At 28.5% G+C, this 23614-nt stretch overlaps 1 protein-coding gene across 1 annotated transcript in view; it reads right to left on the bottom strand.

Moving 5' to 3' along the window:
* Window positions 1–843: 843 nt before the first annotated feature.
* Window positions 844–23614, bottom strand: part of LOC129960815 (glutamate decarboxylase-like) — a 50358-nt gene continuing 27587 nt past the window's right edge. Inside the window, exons 3-14 of the mRNA XM_056074473.1 lie at window positions 17611–17701; window positions 16094–16200; window positions 15764–15879; window positions 15513–15592; window positions 11863–12034; window positions 10544–10608; window positions 10284–10362; window positions 7833–7982; window positions 7676–7725; window positions 5591–5648; window positions 3534–3623; window positions 844–3414 (exon numbers count right to left, since the gene is read on the bottom strand). Coding sequence (XP_055930448.1) covers window positions 3241–3414; window positions 3534–3623; window positions 5591–5648; window positions 7676–7725; window positions 7833–7982; window positions 10284–10362; window positions 10544–10608; window positions 11863–12034; window positions 15513–15592; window positions 15764–15879; window positions 16094–16200; window positions 17611–17701 — 1232 coding nt within the window. The 3' untranslated portion in view covers window positions 844–3240. The remainder of the gene's footprint in view (window positions 3415–3533; window positions 3624–5590; window positions 5649–7675; window positions 7726–7832; window positions 7983–10283; window positions 10363–10543; window positions 10609–11862; window positions 12035–15512; window positions 15593–15763; window positions 15880–16093; window positions 16201–17610; window positions 17702–23614) is intronic.

Here is a 23614-nt window from a genome sequence, read left to right as displayed (position 1 = left end):
TTAATAAATACGCCTTCTTCTTGGTTTGATTGTTCACTAATATATAAAAATTAAATTTCATTATAATTACACACATGTTATTTGATTTTTTTGGACTACTTTACATACCTAGCATGTTACTAGTTTTGTGACAAAACGCCATACCTGGGACAGATGCTCCACCGTGTCATGCGGATTGTAATGAATTAGTCTGACCTCTGACACGTGGCAGTGAAACATGTACTGACTGTAATACTGTAAATGATTGATTAATAATCTAAATATTAACCTCCTCCAAATATTACATTTGTTTGAATCTTTAATGTTAATTTAATAAGAAAAAATATTTTTAAAAAGCAGCTGATATCAAATCTTCCAACAGATTATCAAACGACATTGAATAAATCTTTGAAAAAAATATTTTTTAATTTATGTTGGATGCAATTGATTGTTATTAGGTCTAATTATTTTTACCACTACAAAATTATATTTCTTATTGCGAATAATAAATGATTTTGATAATGCATAGAAAGCTGCGAGCGAATTTTTCACTGATAAATGATCACTTATATTTATTTAAAGATTTAGAACAGCAGAAAGAATTCTATGGAATATCTATACTAAAAATTGAGTTTTATTATCTAGAATATCAATTATTGGTGCTTAAATCGAAAATTGATTTAAATATGTAAACTACTTTAAAATATATTCGGATAGTATGTAGAACTATTTACCAGGGCGTAATTTTATATTTCATAGCTTCTCTCGTACTACTAATTTGCGATTTCATTGAGAATAGTTATTGATACAGAAAATTACTCGAATACATTTTTGTGTGGAATAAGGACAGAACACACTAAAGCCCACAATTAACAATATTTTATTTCGGCTATAGTATTGTGAATGTTTACATTGGAGACTGTGGCACAGACAATAACATCGTCTTTAAATTATTTTTTGAAACAAAGATCCAATTCTAGGAACATTTGAATGGGGGAGGGGGAAACGACAATCTACAATAAAATTACGTAAGATCCCATATATGATTAAATGCACTTTATCTCGAATTAACAACGAGAAAATTTACGCATTTGACAAAATAACCATGATAAGAAACTCCACGATAAACATAGATGGATCAGAATACATTTTTACATATAGAATGCTTTGCTAAGCATTAATCAATAAAGAATAATCCAGCTAGTTATATTGGGTTTATTTCCCTTAATGTGTATCAGCATTTTAGAAAAATTATTGATCCCGTTCCCTTTCAACGATTTTAAAATTATCCTTTAGTTCTTCAAAATACCGTGTCTTTATTATTGAGAATATTCATTGTGTGAGAAAAATAAAGCTATGTAAGTTTTGACTACTTTTGTGCATTGCCATGACTTTTAAATATTTAAGGTGCTAGCACATGTCATGATGCATATTCTATAATAATATGTTGTTATATTAATGATGGTGTGAATATTGTGTTTAAAAATCCAAATGGTCTTTTTTTTATTCTTGTTAAATGTGCGTGAGCAAAGCAGAAATGAAGTGTGGCAGTGTAATTATTAATTAAAAAATTCCACTATTATGTTAAAGTTATGCAAATATATTAATGTTGTTTGTAATAGTTTCTTCCTTTTTCCTTAATAATCGCGATTATAAGCTGGAAATAAGTTTGAGCTCTCTAACAACAAATATTTATAAGCTTTCGAGCTATTAATATAGTAATGAATAATCAACACGCATGCATACATTTCTTTTTCATCCGTTAACATGTACATACAATATTCACACAATTTTTCTCACATGCAAGGAGAAAAGTTCTGAATCCTTCATAAACAAATCATCCTCTTTAAAACATGGAACAAGATACACATATCTGCTAATAATATTATAGTTAACATTTGGACGTTATCTAAGTCATAATACTAAAAAATATAAGTAACTGTAACAAGTAACAATTAACTTAACAAACAAGCATCGTTTTTCGTCATCAGATAAATATACTAACAGCTCATTATGATTTTTAAAAATTGGAATTTTTCAAAATGAAGCAGAATCCAGAATCAAATAAATTCGACATGCAATAAAAATAAAAAAAGCATTTGTCAGAGAGCATTTCTATGCCCATTCTAAAAAATTCCGCATTTTAGTTTTTCAAAAATATGCTGTTATTAAAAAATGGATCTTTCACAATACGAAATATGATTCAGGTACAAATATTTTATCTAAATAGAATAAAAAAGATTAAATAGTCCCAAGACTAAAACTACCAAAGAGCATTGAAACAAAACATTTTAATGAAAATATAAATTGTTGCTTTTTTATAGTAGGGAAATATTTAAAATCACACAACACATCAATAGGCACTGAAACAACAAATAATGAACAGAGATCGCAGTACTCTCTACAGAAATCCTTGTTTCGCCTCTAATAATATTGCTAATAGCTGTCCCTGCCTTAAATATATTAAATTCTCTCTCTCTCTCAATATAAATATTTAAATATATTTTTATAACTTGTGTTTCATTTTCAGAAACTAAAAATAATTAGATTACATCTAAGTACACACATATATATATATCAGTCATATATATACACACAATATAACTACGAATGCTTCAATTGGTATACATAAAATAATCTGCTGTGAAGATTTAGTGCCTTACTTTAAATGACATTAAAGTGTCCTATATATACATATATATGTGAGTAGATACATGGTTATCTATTGTTATGTGCATGGAAAATACACATAGCAATAAATAACCATGATCCTATTTAATATCTTCTAAACACATCAAACACGGACAGAAAAACTACTGATGCACCAAAGATGGAACTAGAATTATTCTCTTACACTTTGGCATCGCTAAGTTTTGGAAGACATTGGATTTTGTTGTAGATGAGATTCATCATCATTTCATCATCACAAAGACAACGACGACACAAGCAATTAGCACTCAGTGCTGTAATCATATATCTAACATTTGATTCGGCTTTAGAAGTTGCCGATATCGAGGAAACAATGGCCCAAAATTTTGAAACACGCACATACATACCATTATATTAAGAACAACTAATTGAAAAATGTTAATCTTTATTTGCATACGTAAAACGTAAGAAACAAGATAAATTAGAAGTTAACAGACATAAAGAATCAGGAGAAAATTTAAATGGGCCAAGTTTTACCTTTTTCTAAATGTATATATGACACTGATCTACATAACAAGCACATAACGTACAACTATTCAATTTCTTTTTTATTTAGAGGTCATGTCCAAGCCGATCCAGTTCATCGAGCATGAAATCAATGTCATGCTCCTGAACAGCGGCATTCGAGATGATACTTCTGAAAAAGTTGGGTAAATCACCTTGAGGTTGGTACCCAATCATTAGGGTTCCGGCATTCATCATGCGTCCCTTCAGTGTTGCTGTTAACTATGGAAGAAAGATTAATGACGGATTTTTATTGGTTAATTATACCAAATAAACTGTTTGATTCTGTTAAACTGTTAAAACTGTTAAACAATAAAGTATTAATGAATTCTACGTCGTACCTCTCCCAGCAGCTTTTCCTTTTGTGGAGAATGAGGCATACTCCTCAAACGCTTTGGAATGTACCAGAATGAAACATTTGTGCATTCAGGCTGAAAAAATAAGTATTTAATAATATATCTTACTAATACAAGACAATAACGTATGTGAAAATGTTTGAAATAAAAAATAAAAATTCTACATCGAAAATATATGTACGTTCGAAATCAGACAGTGCGAAAGCTATTTCCAGTTGAAAGATGATAATATCATTTGGATAGTGAATAACATATATCTGCAAAGATATTCATTGATAATACTAGTAAATTTTAATACATATGAGAAATATTTTACAGATACCAAACATGATCTAGTGGAGAAATTATGAAATGCAACAAAAGTATTAAAAAAGTCAACAGATGGAAAGACTGCTTTAATCTGACATTAGATGGTCTCTTAAGATTATATAAAAGGCGTATTTTTAATCATAACATCTTGACATCTTGCATCTAAAAGTCATTGGTGGACAGCCTGCTGCAACTTATCTGCCGAGGCAGTCTCAAAGTTTCATTATGAGATTTTAGTCCATAGATTTGATGGATTATTTCATTCGATGAATATCTCCAGTTTCACAATAATTATTTTCAAAGCTTGTCCATTGATGAGGACCATAATCACACGAGAGCAAGAAATTTGGACTTAATTCATTCCCAAAATTTGTGTTTGTAGGATTGCAGGATTTTAAAATCGAGAACGTGTGCCAATATACTGTACTTTTCATGGAACATGTGAAAAGGTTTAAGGCCCCGTTGGTCAGATGGTCAAACATACACGTTACCATCTAAAAAGGAATCTGACGGCATGCGTTTTATTGGCGACTGTTGTGTTTATATCTCTGTACTGATGGAATGATAACGTTTGCTACTTTATAGGCTTACCTCTGATTCATTTGTAAGAACACAAAACCAACCCATTGTGAACGGTGTTGATACTAAGCCACAATCGATCTTGATTCTGAGAAGACATGAGAGGACATGTATTACATAAATTCCGACATCACCAAGTCATCGATATATGATGTGGCGCTATATGTTTCGTGTGGTAGCATTTGTATATTTCAATCTTAGTTTAATTTCATGAATATAATGATTATCATAATTGTGACATCATCTTAGTTCAGCTTTAAACTTAGGTTGTGACAGTCCATTTGACCCTGTTTGCCAGCGTATTTGTCTGAAATATGTGTATTTTATATGAGAAACACTTAACCAATGAGTGCATTAATGGCTGTATAGTTAGCTAATAATGGTAAGACAAACCTTTTTCGCATGAATAGTCTTTTTCCGTTTGTCCTCTATTTAAATTCCGTATTCGCCTGAATCTTTCTCAGAAGCATTTGTATGTATAAGAATTATTATAAATTTAATATTTTGGGTACTCTATAATTTTTAAACAGAAAGAGCACACGGGTTCAATCATCACTAAATAACTACAATTCATAGATTGGTGTTTTGATTTAAGCAGAATGTAAAGAAATCTAGAAATGTGTAATTTTAATTTTGCGACAAATCTTAGAACAGGTTTTGGCGAACATTATAGTATATTTAACAAAATTTTTGCTTTATGAGAAATGATATTCCTGCACGGTAGCTCTCATAAAAAGTATTATTTTTTTCGCTCAAATTTTGCCTAAATATATATATTTTGAATATATTTTAGTATGAATATATTTAGTATGTTTAGAATATATTTAGTATTATGAATATATTTTAGTAATAAACGGATATAAATAATTATTTTAAAAACAATTAAACACAAATTTAAAAAGTTACAATCCTAATAGAAAAGTCAAATATAAAAGATTAATTGTCAACAGCAGGAAAGTAATATAATTAAGGCATTAATAGCAATACTAAATATTTACATATTTTAAATATTTATATTGCTTTAAAACGTTTTCAGAATATAATATAAATATTTTTTAAACACTTTTAGATACTTTAAACTGTTAAAAAGAAAATATTTAATATTAAAAACATTTGCTATACAAATAAAAGTTTTGTGACATTATGTGTCTTACTTCTTCAAGAATCAGATGGAATTTATCTCTGTTATCCTTCAACTTCTTCACCATGTATCTGAAACAAATAAATAATCCTTTTAATTGGTTTTCGTATCTTTTTTTTTTTTTTTGAAAATTGTTTAAGTTTTTGTAAACTTGAATGTCTTTAGAAATTAAACGCGAAGCCGAAAGTCGAATGAAAATCAACAACTTGTTTCTACCTAAAAGCATAGTTATAGAAACATTCAAAAAGATTTTATTTGATGTTAATTTCTTCTTACTTTTACAAAATAAATTTTATGATGCATTACTGTTTAATTTTTTTAATGAATATATCTTAAATTTCCAAAAGATTATCAGGTATTAACAAATATCCAATCCTGTTGGGGGTGGGAAATCAATAAAATCTTTAAAACATGCTTGAAAAAAACTTCAAGAATTCGTTTAAGGTTTTATTCACTTGTTTAATGTTTAAACATGCTTTTTGTACTAACTATTTTTTGTTCTTTAGTTTCCTAAATTCAGTAAAATAGTTTCTATAATGATTTCAGCATGATATTATGAATAAAATGGGGGCCAGTTTATGGTTCCTTGATACACATCACGTGCACAGTACTAATTTAATTTTTCAGTTCACTGCATTTTCTAATTGAAGGGAAAAAGGGCGTGAAATCGCTGCACAGTATATAACTGTAGACAGTTAGATATTAGAAGACAAGCAATTCGCAGTGTAGTTGAATGAACAGTTCACGTTGATGTTTCTCGCTTCAATTGACCTCATTTCTAAATAGATTAGTAATAACGGCAGACGTAAAAAGAAAAATCAATATAGTGACAAAATTCAAAGCAGTTCTAGCTTAAAAATCCACCTGTAACTTTAAATTTTGTAACTTTCAAATATTACTGGTTCATTAAAAAAGTTTGAAAGCATTTATACCTTGATAAGAAGCTACTATTGATTTAAAAATATCTAGATACAGATAAAAAATAAAATCATATAAGAATTTAGCATAATTGCAAATATTACAAAAGAAACCAAATATTTATTTCAAATGCTATATAAAAATTCCTTTCATTTTTTTTATGTTTAATAGTATAATAAAATAATGTGTATTCAAAATACTCTCACCAGCACTATTTCTCTAACTTTTTGGTATTCCTTACATAACACAACCAACTAAACAAAGAAATCTTAGAATTTTATACTAAATTACTCTTTCGTTATACCTTCAAACTGCTATTAAATTACAAATCAGATATATCACTCTGTTGAAGGAAATCAGTCATTGATGATTCATTTGTAATAAAACAGTATTTTAAGTTTGAAGCAGATGTTTGATTACTTGTGTTGCAATATTTTAGGGATTAATCATCGTAGTGTAAACTTATAAAGAACGCTACTCTGCTTCCTTTTTATAAGAATAACATCTATTCACTTTTCAAGCAAAAGCTGACTTTTTTTTTCTTCCCTTTTTCCTTTTTTTTTTTTTTTTTCCCTAAGACCTGATAAATTTACTGTTGCGATATTTTTTCTTGTTAATAGAAATTATTAGAAACAAACGTATGTCTTCATAAATGTTTTATATGTCTGTGTTTTCAACAGTAGACAGTGTTATAACAATTATATTAGAAATATAGCTATTAAGTATTTCAAAAGTTAAGATGCGTATGAGTAGAATGCATTAAGCTTTTCAAAAAAGAAACTAATTAATTAAAACGCCTTTTAATTTTATTCAAATATCAGCGAATTTTACAATAATAGGACGATTGTTTTAAGAGAAAATGTAAAAAGGCTTTAAAATTATAAAAGGGAGATTTCAATAGTAGTTTCTTCATCTTCAGTTACCTGAAGTTTGTAATTTTTACATGTTTTATCTTTGTGACCGAAAGTGCAATCGACCAATAGATGAAAGATTATGAGTATATATTAGAATTTGATTATATAAATGTTAAATCTAATATTTTATCCGAAAATTTTCTATTACGTAACCCCCATTTCATTTTTGTTAAAAAAACATTAACAAAAGCTACCAAAAACACTGACAAAGTCATTTTATTTTTAAAAAAAACTTGATGATAGAGTTCAAGAAAAATACTACTTACTCTGTCATTTCAAAGAGATGATCTATATGCTTTTCAAAGCCCTTGTCACCCTAGAAGAAATAAACAAAAAACAAGCGTTAAGAAAAGGCTTCGTGCATTTTTTTACCTGAATGTACTATATTTACTTTTTATTCTTAATGTAGAGCATTACACATACCTTTGCTCTCCACATAAGCCACAGTTTAAAGATGTCATTGTGGCGACCACACTGGATAACCTTATCACCTGTATCAAAGTTGACATCGTAATGCTTGTCTTGTTGGAAGAGGTAATCGGCACTCAACTGGTTGCAACTCATTAAAAGACCCTAAAGATCAAGAACGTCTTGTCCTTAATTTTGTCTCCGACTCATATAAAATCGGATATATATATATACTACAGTGAAAGACCGATATCTGGCAAATGTCGACTTTCTCCGGTGAATTTCAGCATTTATGTAGTTGTTCTTTCGGTGAATGTTAACATTCACCGGATGAGAATGTTGACACTCACCAGAGAATGTTGATATTCTCTTATTTTGGTCTTTTATGATAACATGTATAAAGGATGTCTATTTTAATAGTGGTCCAATATTAATTTCCAAATCTTTATACACAGCCATATGTTTCCAGTGAAAAATGTTTTAATTAAAGAAAAGATTGTCTTTTTACAATATTTGAGTCAATAAATATATTTCTGAAATCTGCGAAATCTGAAGTTTTAAATAATCCTTTGGTACTATTTAGGATATTTATTTCTTAAAAGTCCTGACACCCTTATGTATGAAATGAAAAAGTTACATTGCTTTTTGACTTAAACTGACTAGGTAAGAGAAGCTTAATATTAATAAAAATCTATGCAAGTTTTTTTTAGGAAAAATAATATTTTTTTTTAAAAAAAGTAACATTTTTCTAACTGATTAAAAATTTCATTGATTTTTTTTATTTGTTGAGATATTCAATAGAAAATCATAAAGCAGATATCCAGCTTAATAATCCAGCTTAATATTTTTAAACTAACATAACTGAGGCAATAAACAAACATGATGGAATGAACAAAATTATTATAATGAATATTATTTAAAATATACTTATAATCAAGAATATGAAAAGCTTGAATTAAAAACTATTTTACAGTAATATTTAACAGAAACGCAACTGCGAAGGAAATTCTTCTTGGCCTTAATAATGTAACATATTTACAACGCAACCAAATCTGTTCTATTCGTGGATTCTCTTTCGTAAACTTTATTTTTTAAGAAACTTTCGCAAAAAATTATTTAAAGAACTGAAATCTGATAATAGCGAGACCCACTCATTAAAATTTTCATTCCAATAATTATATTTCATTCTGTATTTATCAGAAAAGTATGCTGCTGAAAGGATGTGTATGGTGACGCCCTTTCATGGTATCTTTTACATCATGATATTTACATTCTACACTTTTGACAAATCTAAAAATAATCTAATAATCAATCTTGACAATTCTAATTGATTCTTCCAAATAATCAGATAATTGTTCAAATGATTATACCTACACAACAATACAAGTTAAAGCAAAGGTGAAGAAAAATCGGATTAAAGTACTCTTCCATGTTCCATACAAACATTCACAGACTAACTCATTGCTAACTGTCTAATTATATGTTATTAGGATTTTTTAGAGACCGTAAGTAACTATTTTATTAAAACTATCTTGGCTAAGAAACTGATACTTCTAGATCCATTACATTTAATCCTATAAAAATAGATTTCGATCTGGTTGGTTTTAAATTCCTAAAATCAAACCTCGTTTGCAGGATAATAGTCAATATAGATATGACTCACATCGTATAAAATTTTCCATATTTGAAATTATGAAATTTTTTTTGAAGGGGGGACTACCTTCTGGGTAAATGAGGACATACCTTTGGACACTTTCGACAAGTATGTATAGAGCTGATTTAATGGAACACCTTGACATAATAAATTCTACAATACCGATTTCTCCAAAGGATTGTAGATGGACATTTTGATGCATAGTGTTTTATATCTCCTCGCTAATTCCGAATACATTTTAAGTAATGTAACAGCATTTTGATCTATAATGAAATAAACAGCAAATAACTTAATATTAAAATTCTTTTGTTTTTCCACGCACCGTAATTTTAAGAAATCTAATACCCAATAACTCATTTGTGAGAAATTTAAGAGTTAAGAGACTCCTTAAGAACTTTTCAAGACAATAAAATTTAGCCACGAAATAATAAAATTTAGAGTTTCATAACTCGATCAGTTTTATTCGCAGGAAAGAGGAAAATATTTTTAAAATTTATTTTAAATGGTGGGGCACAAAGAATATGTACTGAATATAACTAATAAATCCTGGGGACTGTGTAAAAATTTAGATCAAATTTTTTCAGCAATAAATTTATTGATGCACAAAACTTACATGTTTTTTTAAGTCATTTAAATATGTTTTCCACCTAGAAATATATGCCCGTCTCTAACGATTTAGAAATTAGCTCCTGCTCACGATTTGAGCGAAAGCCTATATATTTTAAAGCGATTTTTTTCAAATTAATTGTTACAAATTTTTTAAACGCAGAAAATTCTTTAATAGGGTTTATTTTTCAAAATTATAAACTTACATCTTCTTTGAAATGAACAGTCGAACACTGCAGAAGTGAGCCCATAAGTTTATGGGGATTCCATGTGAGAGAATTAGCTCTAAAAATAAGTAAAAAGAAATTTTTTGAGGTGATAAAAATGTAAGCATTTAGTTTGACTATTATAATTAGAAAATATTAGAAATGATAAATAACTAAAAAAACTCTTTGGTTCATGACATATCAATAATACCAAAGAGAATTTAAAGCAGCATCGCTTTGAAAATAATAAAACATCTTACCTTTCGACGCCATTCATTCTTGTTCTGTATTTCCTTGACAATAAAACACCACCTCCCCAAGCAGCCTGGAAAATTAATAAAAGATCTTATTTTGAACAATGCATGCATATAAAAATTTAAGGTAAATTGCTAGTATTTCAATTATGTTGTTTAAAGATAATTCCAGATATGAGATTTTAATCGCAAATAAATACATTCTTTGTAATATTTCCTTACATTCTTTAAATTAATATTTCCACTCCAACTTGCAGCAAAACTTGTACTAGTACAAAATTGAATTAAATTTAAGAAAATATGATTAAATAATTTTAAATTAACCGAAATTTATAGTGAAATTTTAATATTTTAATAACTTATTAATGAATTTTGTTTAACTGAATATTATATATTAAATTTAATTCTACTGTTTCAAATAAATTTTATTATTTTACATTTAAAATCTTGAAGTCACTCGATTTTTTAAAGCGGGCTTTTTCTGATTCAGGAATTTTATAATTTTATACCTAGGCATGCCGTAAATATTTCAAAAAAGATCATATGAAAACAGTTTGACTTTTAAGGTAATATGATACACACGCATTGTTGGTTCTCTCTCTTTAATGAATCACAGGATAGCTTTTCGGAAAACTCATCCATGATCTGCAACCAACTGATATGAATAACATACGATGTTCCTCTTAATTAATACGATGTATTGAGAGGTTAAAAGGAGAATTTCACTTTTAGGGCACTATAGAGAGGACAACAAATTACCCATTAGTAATAAGAATATCAAATCTTGATAATACGCGTTTCACAATATGAGGAAAAGATACATACACAAGAAAAAAAGAGAAATAAAAAACTTATGTGAAAATTTTAATTTTCCCCCTATAAATAAATCTCTGGTTTCCATGCATTAATTTAATCGATGTTTTGGTGCATAGGAAACTTTTGTAGCATTCATAATTCGTAATTAAAATACACCATGACTATGGCAGAATTACTATTCGATCCTGATAAATTTATGTATATATTAAGCCCTTTTTCCATTATTTTTCATTTCAGGAACTTTTTTTCAGAATCAGTTGTTTTCCAATGCTCTGAAAAGCATACCACAAAGATTTATTGCTTCTATGACCAATAATTTCTTCACTTTGAATTGGGGTATTTTAATTCTAGTAATCTAATATTAATAAGAATCGAATTTGGCAATAATTTTACAGTTCCCTTTAAAAACGGAGAATTAAAAAAAAATTCAATTTTTTATTTTGTTTAAAGAAATCTCTCCAATAGTGTTATGAATGTGCAAGAATTTTTAGGAGAAGTATTGTACTTACATCTACATGCAACCACAGACCATACTTCTTGCAAATATCGGCACAAGCTTCGATCGGATCAAATGCTCCAAAAACAGTGGTTCCAGCTGTAGCACAAACGAAGAAAGGCTTGTTACCCTTCGCTTTGTCTGCCAATATGCATTTTTCCAATTCTTCCGGAATCATTCGTCCCCTAACAAAGAAAGAAATGTGTAGGGTTTAATAAAAGGTCAAAATATTACCTTTCCATTGACTAGAATTAAAAACTTTTATACTCTAAGAAGTTTAAATGTATAAGATTAAGCAATCACATTTAAAATGCATCAAATAAGTGATAATACAGGATTTGAAATTATAAAACGACTAAATTTATATTTTAATATTATATAATCCTTACAAATGCGGTATAAAATTTCTTTTAACTCAGGTAATTCCAGCTTGCTTGCATTATAATCGAATTAATATTTTTATTTCTTTCCGAACTTTAAAAAATTCCCCATAAGCCGGTCATTGCAAATGTTGCTTACTGGAGTATTTGTCTTGCACCATAAGAGCAGGAATTTTACCCATAATCTTCCTGCTTATGAAATATAAAAATATAGCTCGTTTTGTCCTTTATTGTTCTACTTCAGTAGGAAGTATTTGTAATAATCCTACTCTGAGGCCTAAATTGAAGAAATTTTATATTCAAATATGAAATTGAACTACGTACATGGTTTTACATAATATATGGTACAAAATCATTTTAATTATTATTTTTTAGGTTTTAATTCTTCTATGCATCATTTTAAGTATTGCTTCTACTTACGTAAATTACATTTATATTTCTAAAAAATTGTTTCATGAGAAAAATCCTCATATATACTTTTTTATTCTAAATAAAGTACTATCTTTTGTGCCATGAATCTTTAAATGACTTTATATTATTAAAATACTTTAAGTTCACCAAATACGGCTATTGCAAATTTCCAATCAAAATTGGTAACATCTTCTACTTTAAATTACTTTTGTTGATTTAAAAACTTTCAGCTTTAAGGAGAGGCGTAATTATTTAGGTATATTATAATATCTTTTATTTTTTGTATAAAGTTTAATTTTTTTACCTTGTTTATATGCAGAATATCAAAAAAAGAGGAACAAGTGTTTATTTCCTTAAATATTAAAATTAGACATATATTTCCAACTTTAAAACTTTAGTAAATAAGATGCTCAATTATGAAAAAACACTTTTGCCTCTGTGGAAGTTATTAATAAAAAAATAATAATTTTTATATGCCCCCATAGTGTAGAAAGGTTAATTAGTAAAATATTTATTTTATATTCAATTATGCAGATACAAAGTTTTACCCTTCTATATATAAATTTAGCAGATATATGTTTAAATTTAAAGAAGCTAATTACAAATTTAGAAGAAAACATTTATTTCAGAGATGCAAATTTATTCAATATAGAAAAACGTCATATGAAAATATTTGTATTGTAGTACATAAATCAATCATCATGACTTAAAAGAAATTGGTAGTCATGGATACTGTTATCCAATTTGATTTGTCGACAGTTGCAACTTCGACTTTACAGGAAAAGAATTCTAAATTTGAGGAGTTGAACTTTTTAAAGATATCTCTGAGAAGTAATGGAATACCGAACAATAAAATAAAACTATTTTCTCTCACTTGTGTGCATAATTCAAAGCTTTCCTAAAGAATAATGCATTTCAGTAACGAAGAATGTTTTGATATGCTAAGGATTTAGGCCATTTGGAATTGTAACGCCTAAGTTGTTGCAGAATACAAACTATGTAGTATTTTCGAATTCTAGGCATCATTCTAGAAAGTGTATGAACAGTTTAGGGACTGCAAACTATAAAATTTTTATTTCCTCGGGAAGTAAAGGGAAAGATGAGGCGTTATACAAATGATATAGAAGTAGATATTTTAGTTTATTTTTCAAGTTATTGCAATGTTAGTATATAGAACTTCAATTCCAAAAAATACAGTGCAGAGAATTCTTTAATGTAATAACTGGCATCCATACAACATTCATGGACGCCTTGGAACAGCTACTATCAGATTATGATCAACGTCTAAAATTTTGCAATTAGGCTCTACTTCTCATAAAATCAAATCCTTGTTTCCTCTGAAATGGAATTTGGGAAGATGAATGTGGCTATGATTTAGATGAAAGCATCAATTGCCAAAACAATCACGTTTGAAATGGTAAAAATCCATTTTTCTTACAACAGATTCTTTATCGGTGACGATTTTCCATAACTGTATAGAATAGAATTTTCAAAAACTCGTTGATTGGGGCCATTTTTCTCAACAGTATGCTAAATAATGACCGGTGTATTCAATTAGTTTTTAATAGCTCTGTGTCTGAAATAATAGATGAAATGCAGGTGACAGTACTTCTACATATCTAGTTGAAATAAGATGATGCTCCTTCTCACCACAAGTCATCTTTAAAAATGATGTTACAATACAGAATTTCATGACAAGTGGATTAGTTTACAAGGACAAGTTGAATTTCCTCCTAGATCACCTAACTTGAAGCAGCTGCTTCACTTTTATTCATAGCATATTTTATGCTCTTCTCTTTATAACTCAACATCTGTAGACAAAGCAGATCTTTGCCAATGAATTCAAGAAACCTGTCTTGATATTACAAATGATGAACTGAGTAGTGTTTATGTAAGTATAGTTGGAAGAATGCAGCTTTGTATATATGTGGAAAATGCAAGCAAAAAAATTATGAGCACTTCAATTAATATATTCATTACTAATCATTTTTAGTTTTAATAAAAATTAATAAATGCATTAACATTTCATGATTCCACCCTTTTAACAAACTATTGTGATTTATGTACTATCCCTGAAAGGCACATGAAAAACTCACTCAAACATCAGTCCGAGGTATGAAAAAGTGGTTTAAATCAATAAATTTTCATTTTAATATCTCTGAAAATTTTATAGACATAAATGTGAAATTTTGTGGGTTAATTGATGAGTATAAGAGAAATATTTTACTGTCTGACACTTTTACTGAATGAGATATGTATAAGAAATGGTCGTTATTAAATCTTTTATTATCAACATCTACAGAATTCAAAGTGTATTCATACAATTTTCTTTCTTATTTAATGAAACCTTGTAACTAGAAGATATATTCTAGGTACAATATTTAAGGAAATAAACGTTTTCTCCATTCATTGGGACACCCTGTATAATATTAATGCATTTTGATTTATGTGAGCAATATTTTAAATTTTGCGAGAAAGGATTATTAAAAAAGTTACTTTTACTTTACTTTTGTAGTAATTTAATAAATAGTAATCTTGCGAATAAGAATCAAATGCTCAAATCAGAATTCTTCTTCATATATTTATTTTAAAGAGTTCAGTTTTAGAGTTCTCAAAGCTAGATGTAGATGGAGTGTAACCCTTTTTATTTATCTTTTCATTCGAGGGTTATCTTTTATTATATTTAATTATGTATTAATTTATGCTGTATTTACCAATCATTCTTTATTTTATTGCACTTCTCATATTGATTTATTGTTCAAAAAAGAGTAAATTTTCGAAAATAAAATCTAGTTCTATCTGATTATTTTCAGGTAAAAATTTCTTATTTCACAACAATAAATTGATGACATATTTCTTTATCTCATCTTACCTTGCATCACATTTCACTTCGATGACATGGTCGGTTCCAAAGCCCATAACCATCCCGGCTCCCTTCATCGAATAATGGCTCTGGAAAAGAAGAATTTAATTGAAAGGAGGAACAATTATGTCCAAAATACTGGCCTCCCAAATGAAGCCAATCTGGCACGCTTCTTTTTATTTACCCCAGCTGATTGGCAGCAGTAGTCTATAACTGAGGCTGATGCGCTTCATCAGCTACGATAGAAATGATTCACTTACATGTTCTGAAGTGTAGATGACAAGTTGTCCCAAGCCCATCAATCCTTTTGTTTTGTAAGTAGGGTACATTTTGTGGCGAGCACATAAACAAGCATAGAGATTTGAAATGGAACCACCTGTGAAAGATAAATATTGATAATTAAGTGGTTAATCAAAGAAGAGAGAACTTACGATTATCTGGACCAATGGCTAAAAAAATTGTGCATGTAATAAAGAGCAAAGTATGATTACCTGAACTAGATGCTAAAAGAGCGAGTATATAGCATGGAAAAAAATATGATTATCTAAACTATCTATATGAAATATGAATATATAAAATTGTAGGCAAACCTGGTCCAAGGATGCTGTCTCCATTAGGCCAGCCAATAACATCTCTCATCTTTTTTAAAGTGACTTGCTCCATTAAGATGAAAACTGGAGCGATTTCATAGGTAAACCTGAAAATTTTATGTTCTAATTATTAATATTTGAAATATTATTTTCAAACAAATTATTTAAAGAATTAGCGTTCAATTATAATTTTATATTTACATAAGAATCGTAAGCTTCTAAATATAAGTTTAAGGATGGTAAGTGTTGTGACATTTTGAAATTTTAATTTGAAGAATATTTTTAATTTTCTGCAAAAGTTATTATATAGTTTTAAATATCTTCATACGCAAAAGTCTACCTTATTTATAAACATGTGTAAATATTCTCTTTTCATAAAAAAATTTGCAAATTAAATTTTCTAGTTATTAAGGTACTTCTCTCTATTTCGTTAAAAATCTTTTGTTCTAAGACCATACTGAAGAACAATTCTGCTTGCTTCGATTATTTTATTCTTCATATATTAATAACAATATTTTATTCGATAATTATGATTAATAATAAAAGAAAACATTTTAATATTATCAAATGTATAAAGAATATATACTGGTATTTCATTATTTTGCAATGTGTTTTTTGAAAAAGTACTATTTTGCATTTTAAGATGAATCAGAGGTTTTTACGGATATGTTCCGATATCTTTAAGTTATTGTTCTGACTTCCTATTACTAAAAAAAGTTGTTTAAATGTTCTATTTACTTCTTATTAAAAGTAATAAAAAGATATTTCCTTAAAAGGAAATCAATTTAAAAAGATATTTATGCATTTTTTCTCAGTATTTTAATACACTTGTTAATGCCTTTAGCCTCATTTAATATTATTTTGAAGTAACTAAATAATAGCTCGATATTAAGATGATTTTTTAAAAAAAATTTCATAATGCGGTGGCAGGTATATCTAATTGTGCTATAAGAAAAATTAGGTAAATTTTAACCCTATGATTGGCAGATTCAGAGTCGGGGGTAGGGGGAGAGGAAAGAAATCCAATCCTTTTGTATCCAATTATTCTCATCGAAAAAAATAAAAAATAAATAAAAATTATTCTCGTTGAGATCAAATTTAGCACCATTTCCATTAAATATTATCTAGAAAACTTGTAGATCGATACAGGCGTCTTCAGCACTACTGCATTAGACCATAACTGAGTAAATATTTTCTTGTCAATCTCTCTTGTAACACAAATGTGGATAAGTTTCCTTTGAAAATTCCTTCAATATGGCATATATTCCTTTAATATCTTCATTGCTAAGACAATCTTTTACCATTTGGGGTGACTCAGTATTCATACTAAGACACATTGCTGTCTTCTTTCCTCTTTTCCATGAATATTTAAACGTGTGGACTAAGATAAATCGAGTTTAGCTAAACAGGATAAGAAATACCAGCAGAAAAATGCAATTTTATGAACGACAACTTTAAAACAAATTTTTAAACACAAATTTTATTTTATATAGCTTTCTATTAAAACATGCACTTACATGTTGGTATTGGCAGTTGCAGTAAGCCATTCTCCAGCCATGCAGACTATATCTAAACCAGTTGACAACTGATTAAAGAAGTGAGGATGACCTATAAATAAACAGAAAAGATATTTAATTTTATAAATCTATATTATACATTACATGTCTAAAATTTTTGAATAGGAAATTTGTAAAGTAACAAAGTTTATAAAATAAACACATATTTTACAATTACAGATAATATGCACTAAATGGATTAAAACCTCTAACAAGAGTCAAAGTACTCGTATGTCTCAGAGAGTAAGGATTGTAATAAATGCTCCTGCCTAAAATGAAAATTTCACATAACTATTTTTTATTCCCGTACCAATTGTCAATCCTATGAGTAGAAATTCTCTATCGTTTTACTGTTATAAACAGTGACAACTGAAGTCGACAGTACGTAAAAAGTTGATCGCGACCGCTTTGCAAGTGAATGACGTAGCATATTTTACTTCTCTTCTTGGGGCTATAAAAAGATCTGTATGAAATGAGGTAACTTTCTAATTAAATACAGTCTCATCAAATTGAATATAGATTATTGATATTTAAAATTAAATTGTGTTTTATAAGTATCAAATACTTTTAAACGAATTAGGAACAAATTAAATACTTTTTTTTATGAAGTAATAATGTACCTCATAAATTTCTTCATTCTATCATCTTAATTTGTTGAAGTTAAATTATCACTAATCTAAAGAAAAAACAGGAAGACAACAATAAATTTTGAATATTTAAAAAATGAGATGATAGTGTACACTGTAAAAAATGTTTTAGGAACACGTGCTCCATTCTCTAATTTTAAAGTCTCTTTGATTAAAAAAATGTTGCATTTTTTTTTTTTTTTTGTATTCTTGAGGCTTATTATACAAGTTGTGTTTCGATATATTATATAAAGCTGATTATTTTGATATTGAATGAATATTTTAGGGTTTTGGAATGATATCAAAACCTTTTCATTTGTCAATTGAGTATATATTCATCAGCAATTGGAACTGATGCACAGAAATTTATGATGAAAGCATGAACAAGCATCCCACTAGAAGCAAGTAAAAAAAAAATTAAGCTGTCAAAATTGAAGCAGTTAGCAATAAAATTTTTAATTCTTTTAAAAATTCATTGCTACAAATAAATCAAATAAATAGAGAAATGATTTTAAGAATATTAAAAAATTCTTTACATAAAAAATTAAAATTAGAGAGTGTAAAAAGAATATTTATATTCATCACATTTATATTTATATATATATATATATATATATATATATATATATATATATATATATATATATATATTTGGAAATTCCCGTTACTTTATTTTCAGTTATTCAATTATTTATTCTTTGTGCCTATAAATAAAAAAGAAAAGAAAATGAATCTAATTAGTTTCTCAGTGTTAAGAACCCCGAAATCCTTATCTGTTATAGTGAAATAAATGTGCGAATCGATAAGGATTATTCAGAGCACTGTTGGTATAAGCCACTATAGAGCTCAACCATTGGCAATGAGAATCTCAAATCTTGAACGCAAGCATTCTAATTCACGGGAAAGCAAAAGACGTAAAACTGAAAAGAACGAAAAACTAAAAAGAGCAGAAATATTTATTTAAAAATGATTCGGTTTATCTTATATGTTTTTGTTTCATATTAATTAATGAAGTTATCTCAATCAACGACAATTTTAAGCATCTATAGTATCCCTATAAGACTTGAAATTTATAAGTAAAATGAATCATGACTGTTTTTGAGCTATTATATTCTCGACAGTAAATTGTTGTTATGCGAAAGGCAGTGAACGTATTTTTATCAATTTTTCATATTTATTTTTTTTGAGTTAATCGTTTTGCTTTGTACTGAAATGCGTGCTGCCAAGATTTTGCATTTTTATGACCATTATTTCTTCCTCCTTAATACTCTAAATAGTTTGCTTTAATTATAATCACTGAGAACTTCACATCAATTAATTTATTGATTTCAATCTTCTTCAAAAATCTTTTATAACAACAAGTAAACTGAGAATATAGAAATAACAATTGATTAGAAGAGACAAGCATTCACAAATGGAGAAGTCACAAAGCCTTTTCGTTCGAGAAAATTTAATAACTTAACACAACAATTAATCTGTTGCAAAGCAAGGAGTCGTCATTTTCATTTCATAATAACTTCTAGGAATTTAATTTCCAAGAATTGTATTCATATTCCAAGAAGGAAGTTAGCTTCTGGTTTAAATCCATTTGTTATGGAATTTATAGCAACAAAAGGGAAAGCTATTTCCGAAGTCACGTGAAACTTTCCCTTTCCACCAAAAGCTAAATGTGGCTACTCATGCATATCGTCCCTAGCTTGAGGGGAGGGTTCGGAAAACCCCTCCCTCATCTCTGATAGCCGGGCGCGAAAACAATTAGTTTCAGGTGCTCTTTTAATAAGGCGGATAAGTGTGTCGTTTGCCACCTCACGGCTTCCTTTGTCCGATCCCCTAACATCTCAGCTTTACAGTAATGCCTTTAAGGGAGCATCTCCAAACATCAGTTTGTAGCTTCTAGCTCAATGATGAGAAACGTTAAAAAGAAGCTCAGAAAAAAGAATATTATTGCAATCCCTCGTATATTTCGGGGGTTGGAAATGGTAGCGCGATATGATACAACCACCATATGCTGCCAAGCTTCACCCCTACGCTCAATACAGCTGTTACATTTTCCCTCGCTTCTTTTCCCTGGCGGATCGAAGTGTCTTGTGACTCTATCGGATGACAATGAAATGCTGTTGCAATGAAAATTCTGTATGGAATTTCATTATTTTGCTAAAGTTTTTCTCTGCTGAATTAATTATTTTTTTGTTAGCAAAACTTTGCGAAAAATGTAATTATGTAAAGATGTGCTTAAGTAACTCAAATAAGATTAAAAGAAATGACAACAAAAGTATTGATTGAATAAATGTAATTATCAGATTTTCATAGTGTTAGAAATAAAATGAGCCTGCTTGGTCATTCGTGGTTTAAAAAAAATAAAAGTTACTTTCTTGACGAATTGTGAAACTTTTGTATTTCAATAAATTTTGATTATTTATTAAACACCATTGAGGAGAAGGGTATAAGATCCATTTTTGACATTTACTTTTCTGCGTTAATATACGCAGAAAAGAATTAGCAGAGAATTCGCTAAAATATATACTCTACTGATCTGATTGCTTCTTAAATATGAAACCAAATTTTTTTTAAGATATTCTTTACTGATGAAAACTAAAAAGAATATTTTATACCAATTTGCTTAGCAACTATTGTTGAAATTGACTCTAAGCCCATCACTTAATAATAATAATATTTCAGAGATATGTTAGTTGAGATACTTTCTTTTCATATAATAATGTTTTACATTTCCTTCGGTTTGGTCCTCTAGAATCAGTGATCTGTTAAGTTCAACCTTTATTTTTAAATTCGGTTAGGTTCCAAAATGGCAGCAAACATTAAAAGCTAAATGAAAATCTAACTACGTTTTCTATCCATGAGTATAGAATCAATTTGCTTTGAAGTATTAAGAAGTAAGTATATTTATGTAACAATAATTTTGTTCTAACAAATTCTCTGTTTTCTGCTCCTTGCCGGCGTACATTAATATAAACTGTAACAATGCAATTGTACACTTGCAATTCGCCTGCAGGAAACATTAATTAAACTTTCAGCAACTGATTTAACATTTAAATAAATGAGATTAAGTCTTCGCTTCTCATTACGAATAGTAACTTTGAAGTGGTACATTTCGACTAAATCTTCCATTAATAAAAAGATTTATACCGTTTTAATAATACTTTTATCATTTAAAAATCTTCATTTCATTCTTAACATTTTTGGATAAAATAAATATAATTGCAACAACGAGTTAAAAATATATTTTAGAAGGCCTTTCACATATTGACATAAAGCTTTCTGCATTTTGTTAATACAACAATCGCAAAAACTGAAATGAATAGCAGTTAAATCACTTTGAAATAATATTAATTCTACTTAGAAGCTTTTAGGATACTGAGAAAATTAAAACAATGATCGATAAAAAATGTATGTACTTTCTGTAGTTAACAATAACTTAAATTGGCAGTAGAAAGAACTCTATGCATTTTAACGATCCATACATTTCTAAATTATTCAAAATAAATAATAAAAATGTAATTTTAAATAATAGTAAAAGAAATGCTGATTAATTGAATCTGTATATTTGAAGCAAAATGTGTTTAATTTCATGAAATGATTTTTATAACACAAAGAAAGCAGAAAAATATATTTCATCACTGTTATTTCAAATTTGATTCTTCTTCACAAGTAACTTAGAACTGCTATGATTCTTCTTTCCTTTTGTTATCTTATAGCAATTTTATTGCATTTTCAACAATACTGTACTTAAACGAATATTTAAATAACAGTAGTATCAATTGATAGAAAAGTTTAGCCAAGTTATTAAACACATTAAAAATTTGTCAAATTTTTTTACTTTTCCCTAAAAATAATCTTTGGAAGTTAAAAAACTATGATATCATTGACTTTATTTAAACAGCGTCATATCATTGTTTTCATATAATGCATCTGGTAACGTGAGACATATTCACATAATATGTCTCGTTATGTGAGACGAATTATTCATATAATATATCGTTCTTTGAAAGGCATATTAGATGCTCTCGAGTTTCTACCTAATATTAACTTGAATTATCATTGCTTATATAGGATATTTTTTCATTGCAATGACCATCTAATAAATCTTACACTTTATTGCTTTTTCATCATGATTCTTATCATTAAATTAAAACGTACTTCATTAATACGAAGAGATTTAGTGTACATAAACAGTATGATGAAAAATATACTAGTTTATATTTTGCTTCTTATTTTTCAAGGCTCTATGACGTTACATCAAAATTTTCTTTAATAATAAAAAGACAAGAACTGCATAACTGCTTTCTTGAAATAAACACTTGAGAAAGACAACCTTAAAAATACATATCATTCTTACTATTGTATAAAATTCTATATTTTTTAATATGAAGCTATAGTTTGCTGAACAGGAACCACTGGTAAAGGCAACCCCAACCCTCCAATCGATGACTCCACTTCAACACAGTTTAATTTTAAATCCCGTGGACCATACCCCCTGTTCGGCTAATCGCCCCAATCCCTTAAACAAGGTGGCCGTCGATGCATTTAAATCGGATTAGGTCTCTTAACGGTTGACAAGGAAAGGCTTTTTTCCCTCCTCTCTGAACATGTGTTCCCTTCCCACAAGGTTCGATTGTTTAGAGAAAGATGCAAGCATTCTCCGGATGCCAGGAAGGTGACTTACGTAACGCGAGCCGCATAATTGTCCCGCTCCCCCGATTTCGGAAGCAAATTCATAACGCAAGAGATGCTTTGTTCCGGTATCCTGATACCATAACGCTAGAAAGCGGATTTCACGTCGTTATTAGAGGCAAATAATCGTTATTAAAGGGACACATGTTTCTGCGCTGAATTCCTACTGTGAGCAATTTTCCGCCGATATTATATTATTATAATGGTTTGGGTAACGTTTTGGACATTTGAATAAGGAGTATGCATTATTTCAAGTAAAAGTAATGTGCTGTTTTCTATTATTTTTGTTGAGGCTTTATTGTCTTATAAATCTATTCTAAGACAGATAGGTGCTATCGCTTTAATATTATATTTAATTCGCATTTCATTTTACAATATTTAATACAACTGAAGATGAATAAAATAGATATTACCTAAAAAAGTTGCAATCAAATTATATGTTTTCATAATCCATTATTTTCAGCTTCTTTCATCTGATTATGAACATAAATGCATATCAAATGAAATGTTTTATTTTGCTCAGAAGTATATTTTGGGCCCTTACAGGGCTGTTATTAAAAGAGGCACAAGCTTCTGCTTCGAATTCCAGCTCGAAATATCGGAACGTTTAATATTTTTATTAAAATGGATCCTATGTTTCAAAAACAGCA

The sequence above is a fragment of the Argiope bruennichi genome, chromosome X2 (genome assembly GCF_947563725.1).
Source record: "Argiope bruennichi chromosome X2, qqArgBrue1.1, whole genome shotgun sequence".
Classification (NCBI taxonomy): domain Eukaryota; kingdom Metazoa; phylum Arthropoda; class Arachnida; order Araneae; family Araneidae; genus Argiope; species Argiope bruennichi.
Note: the sequence above shows the minus strand (reverse complement) of the source record. Positions and strands in the feature narration are given on the sequence as shown.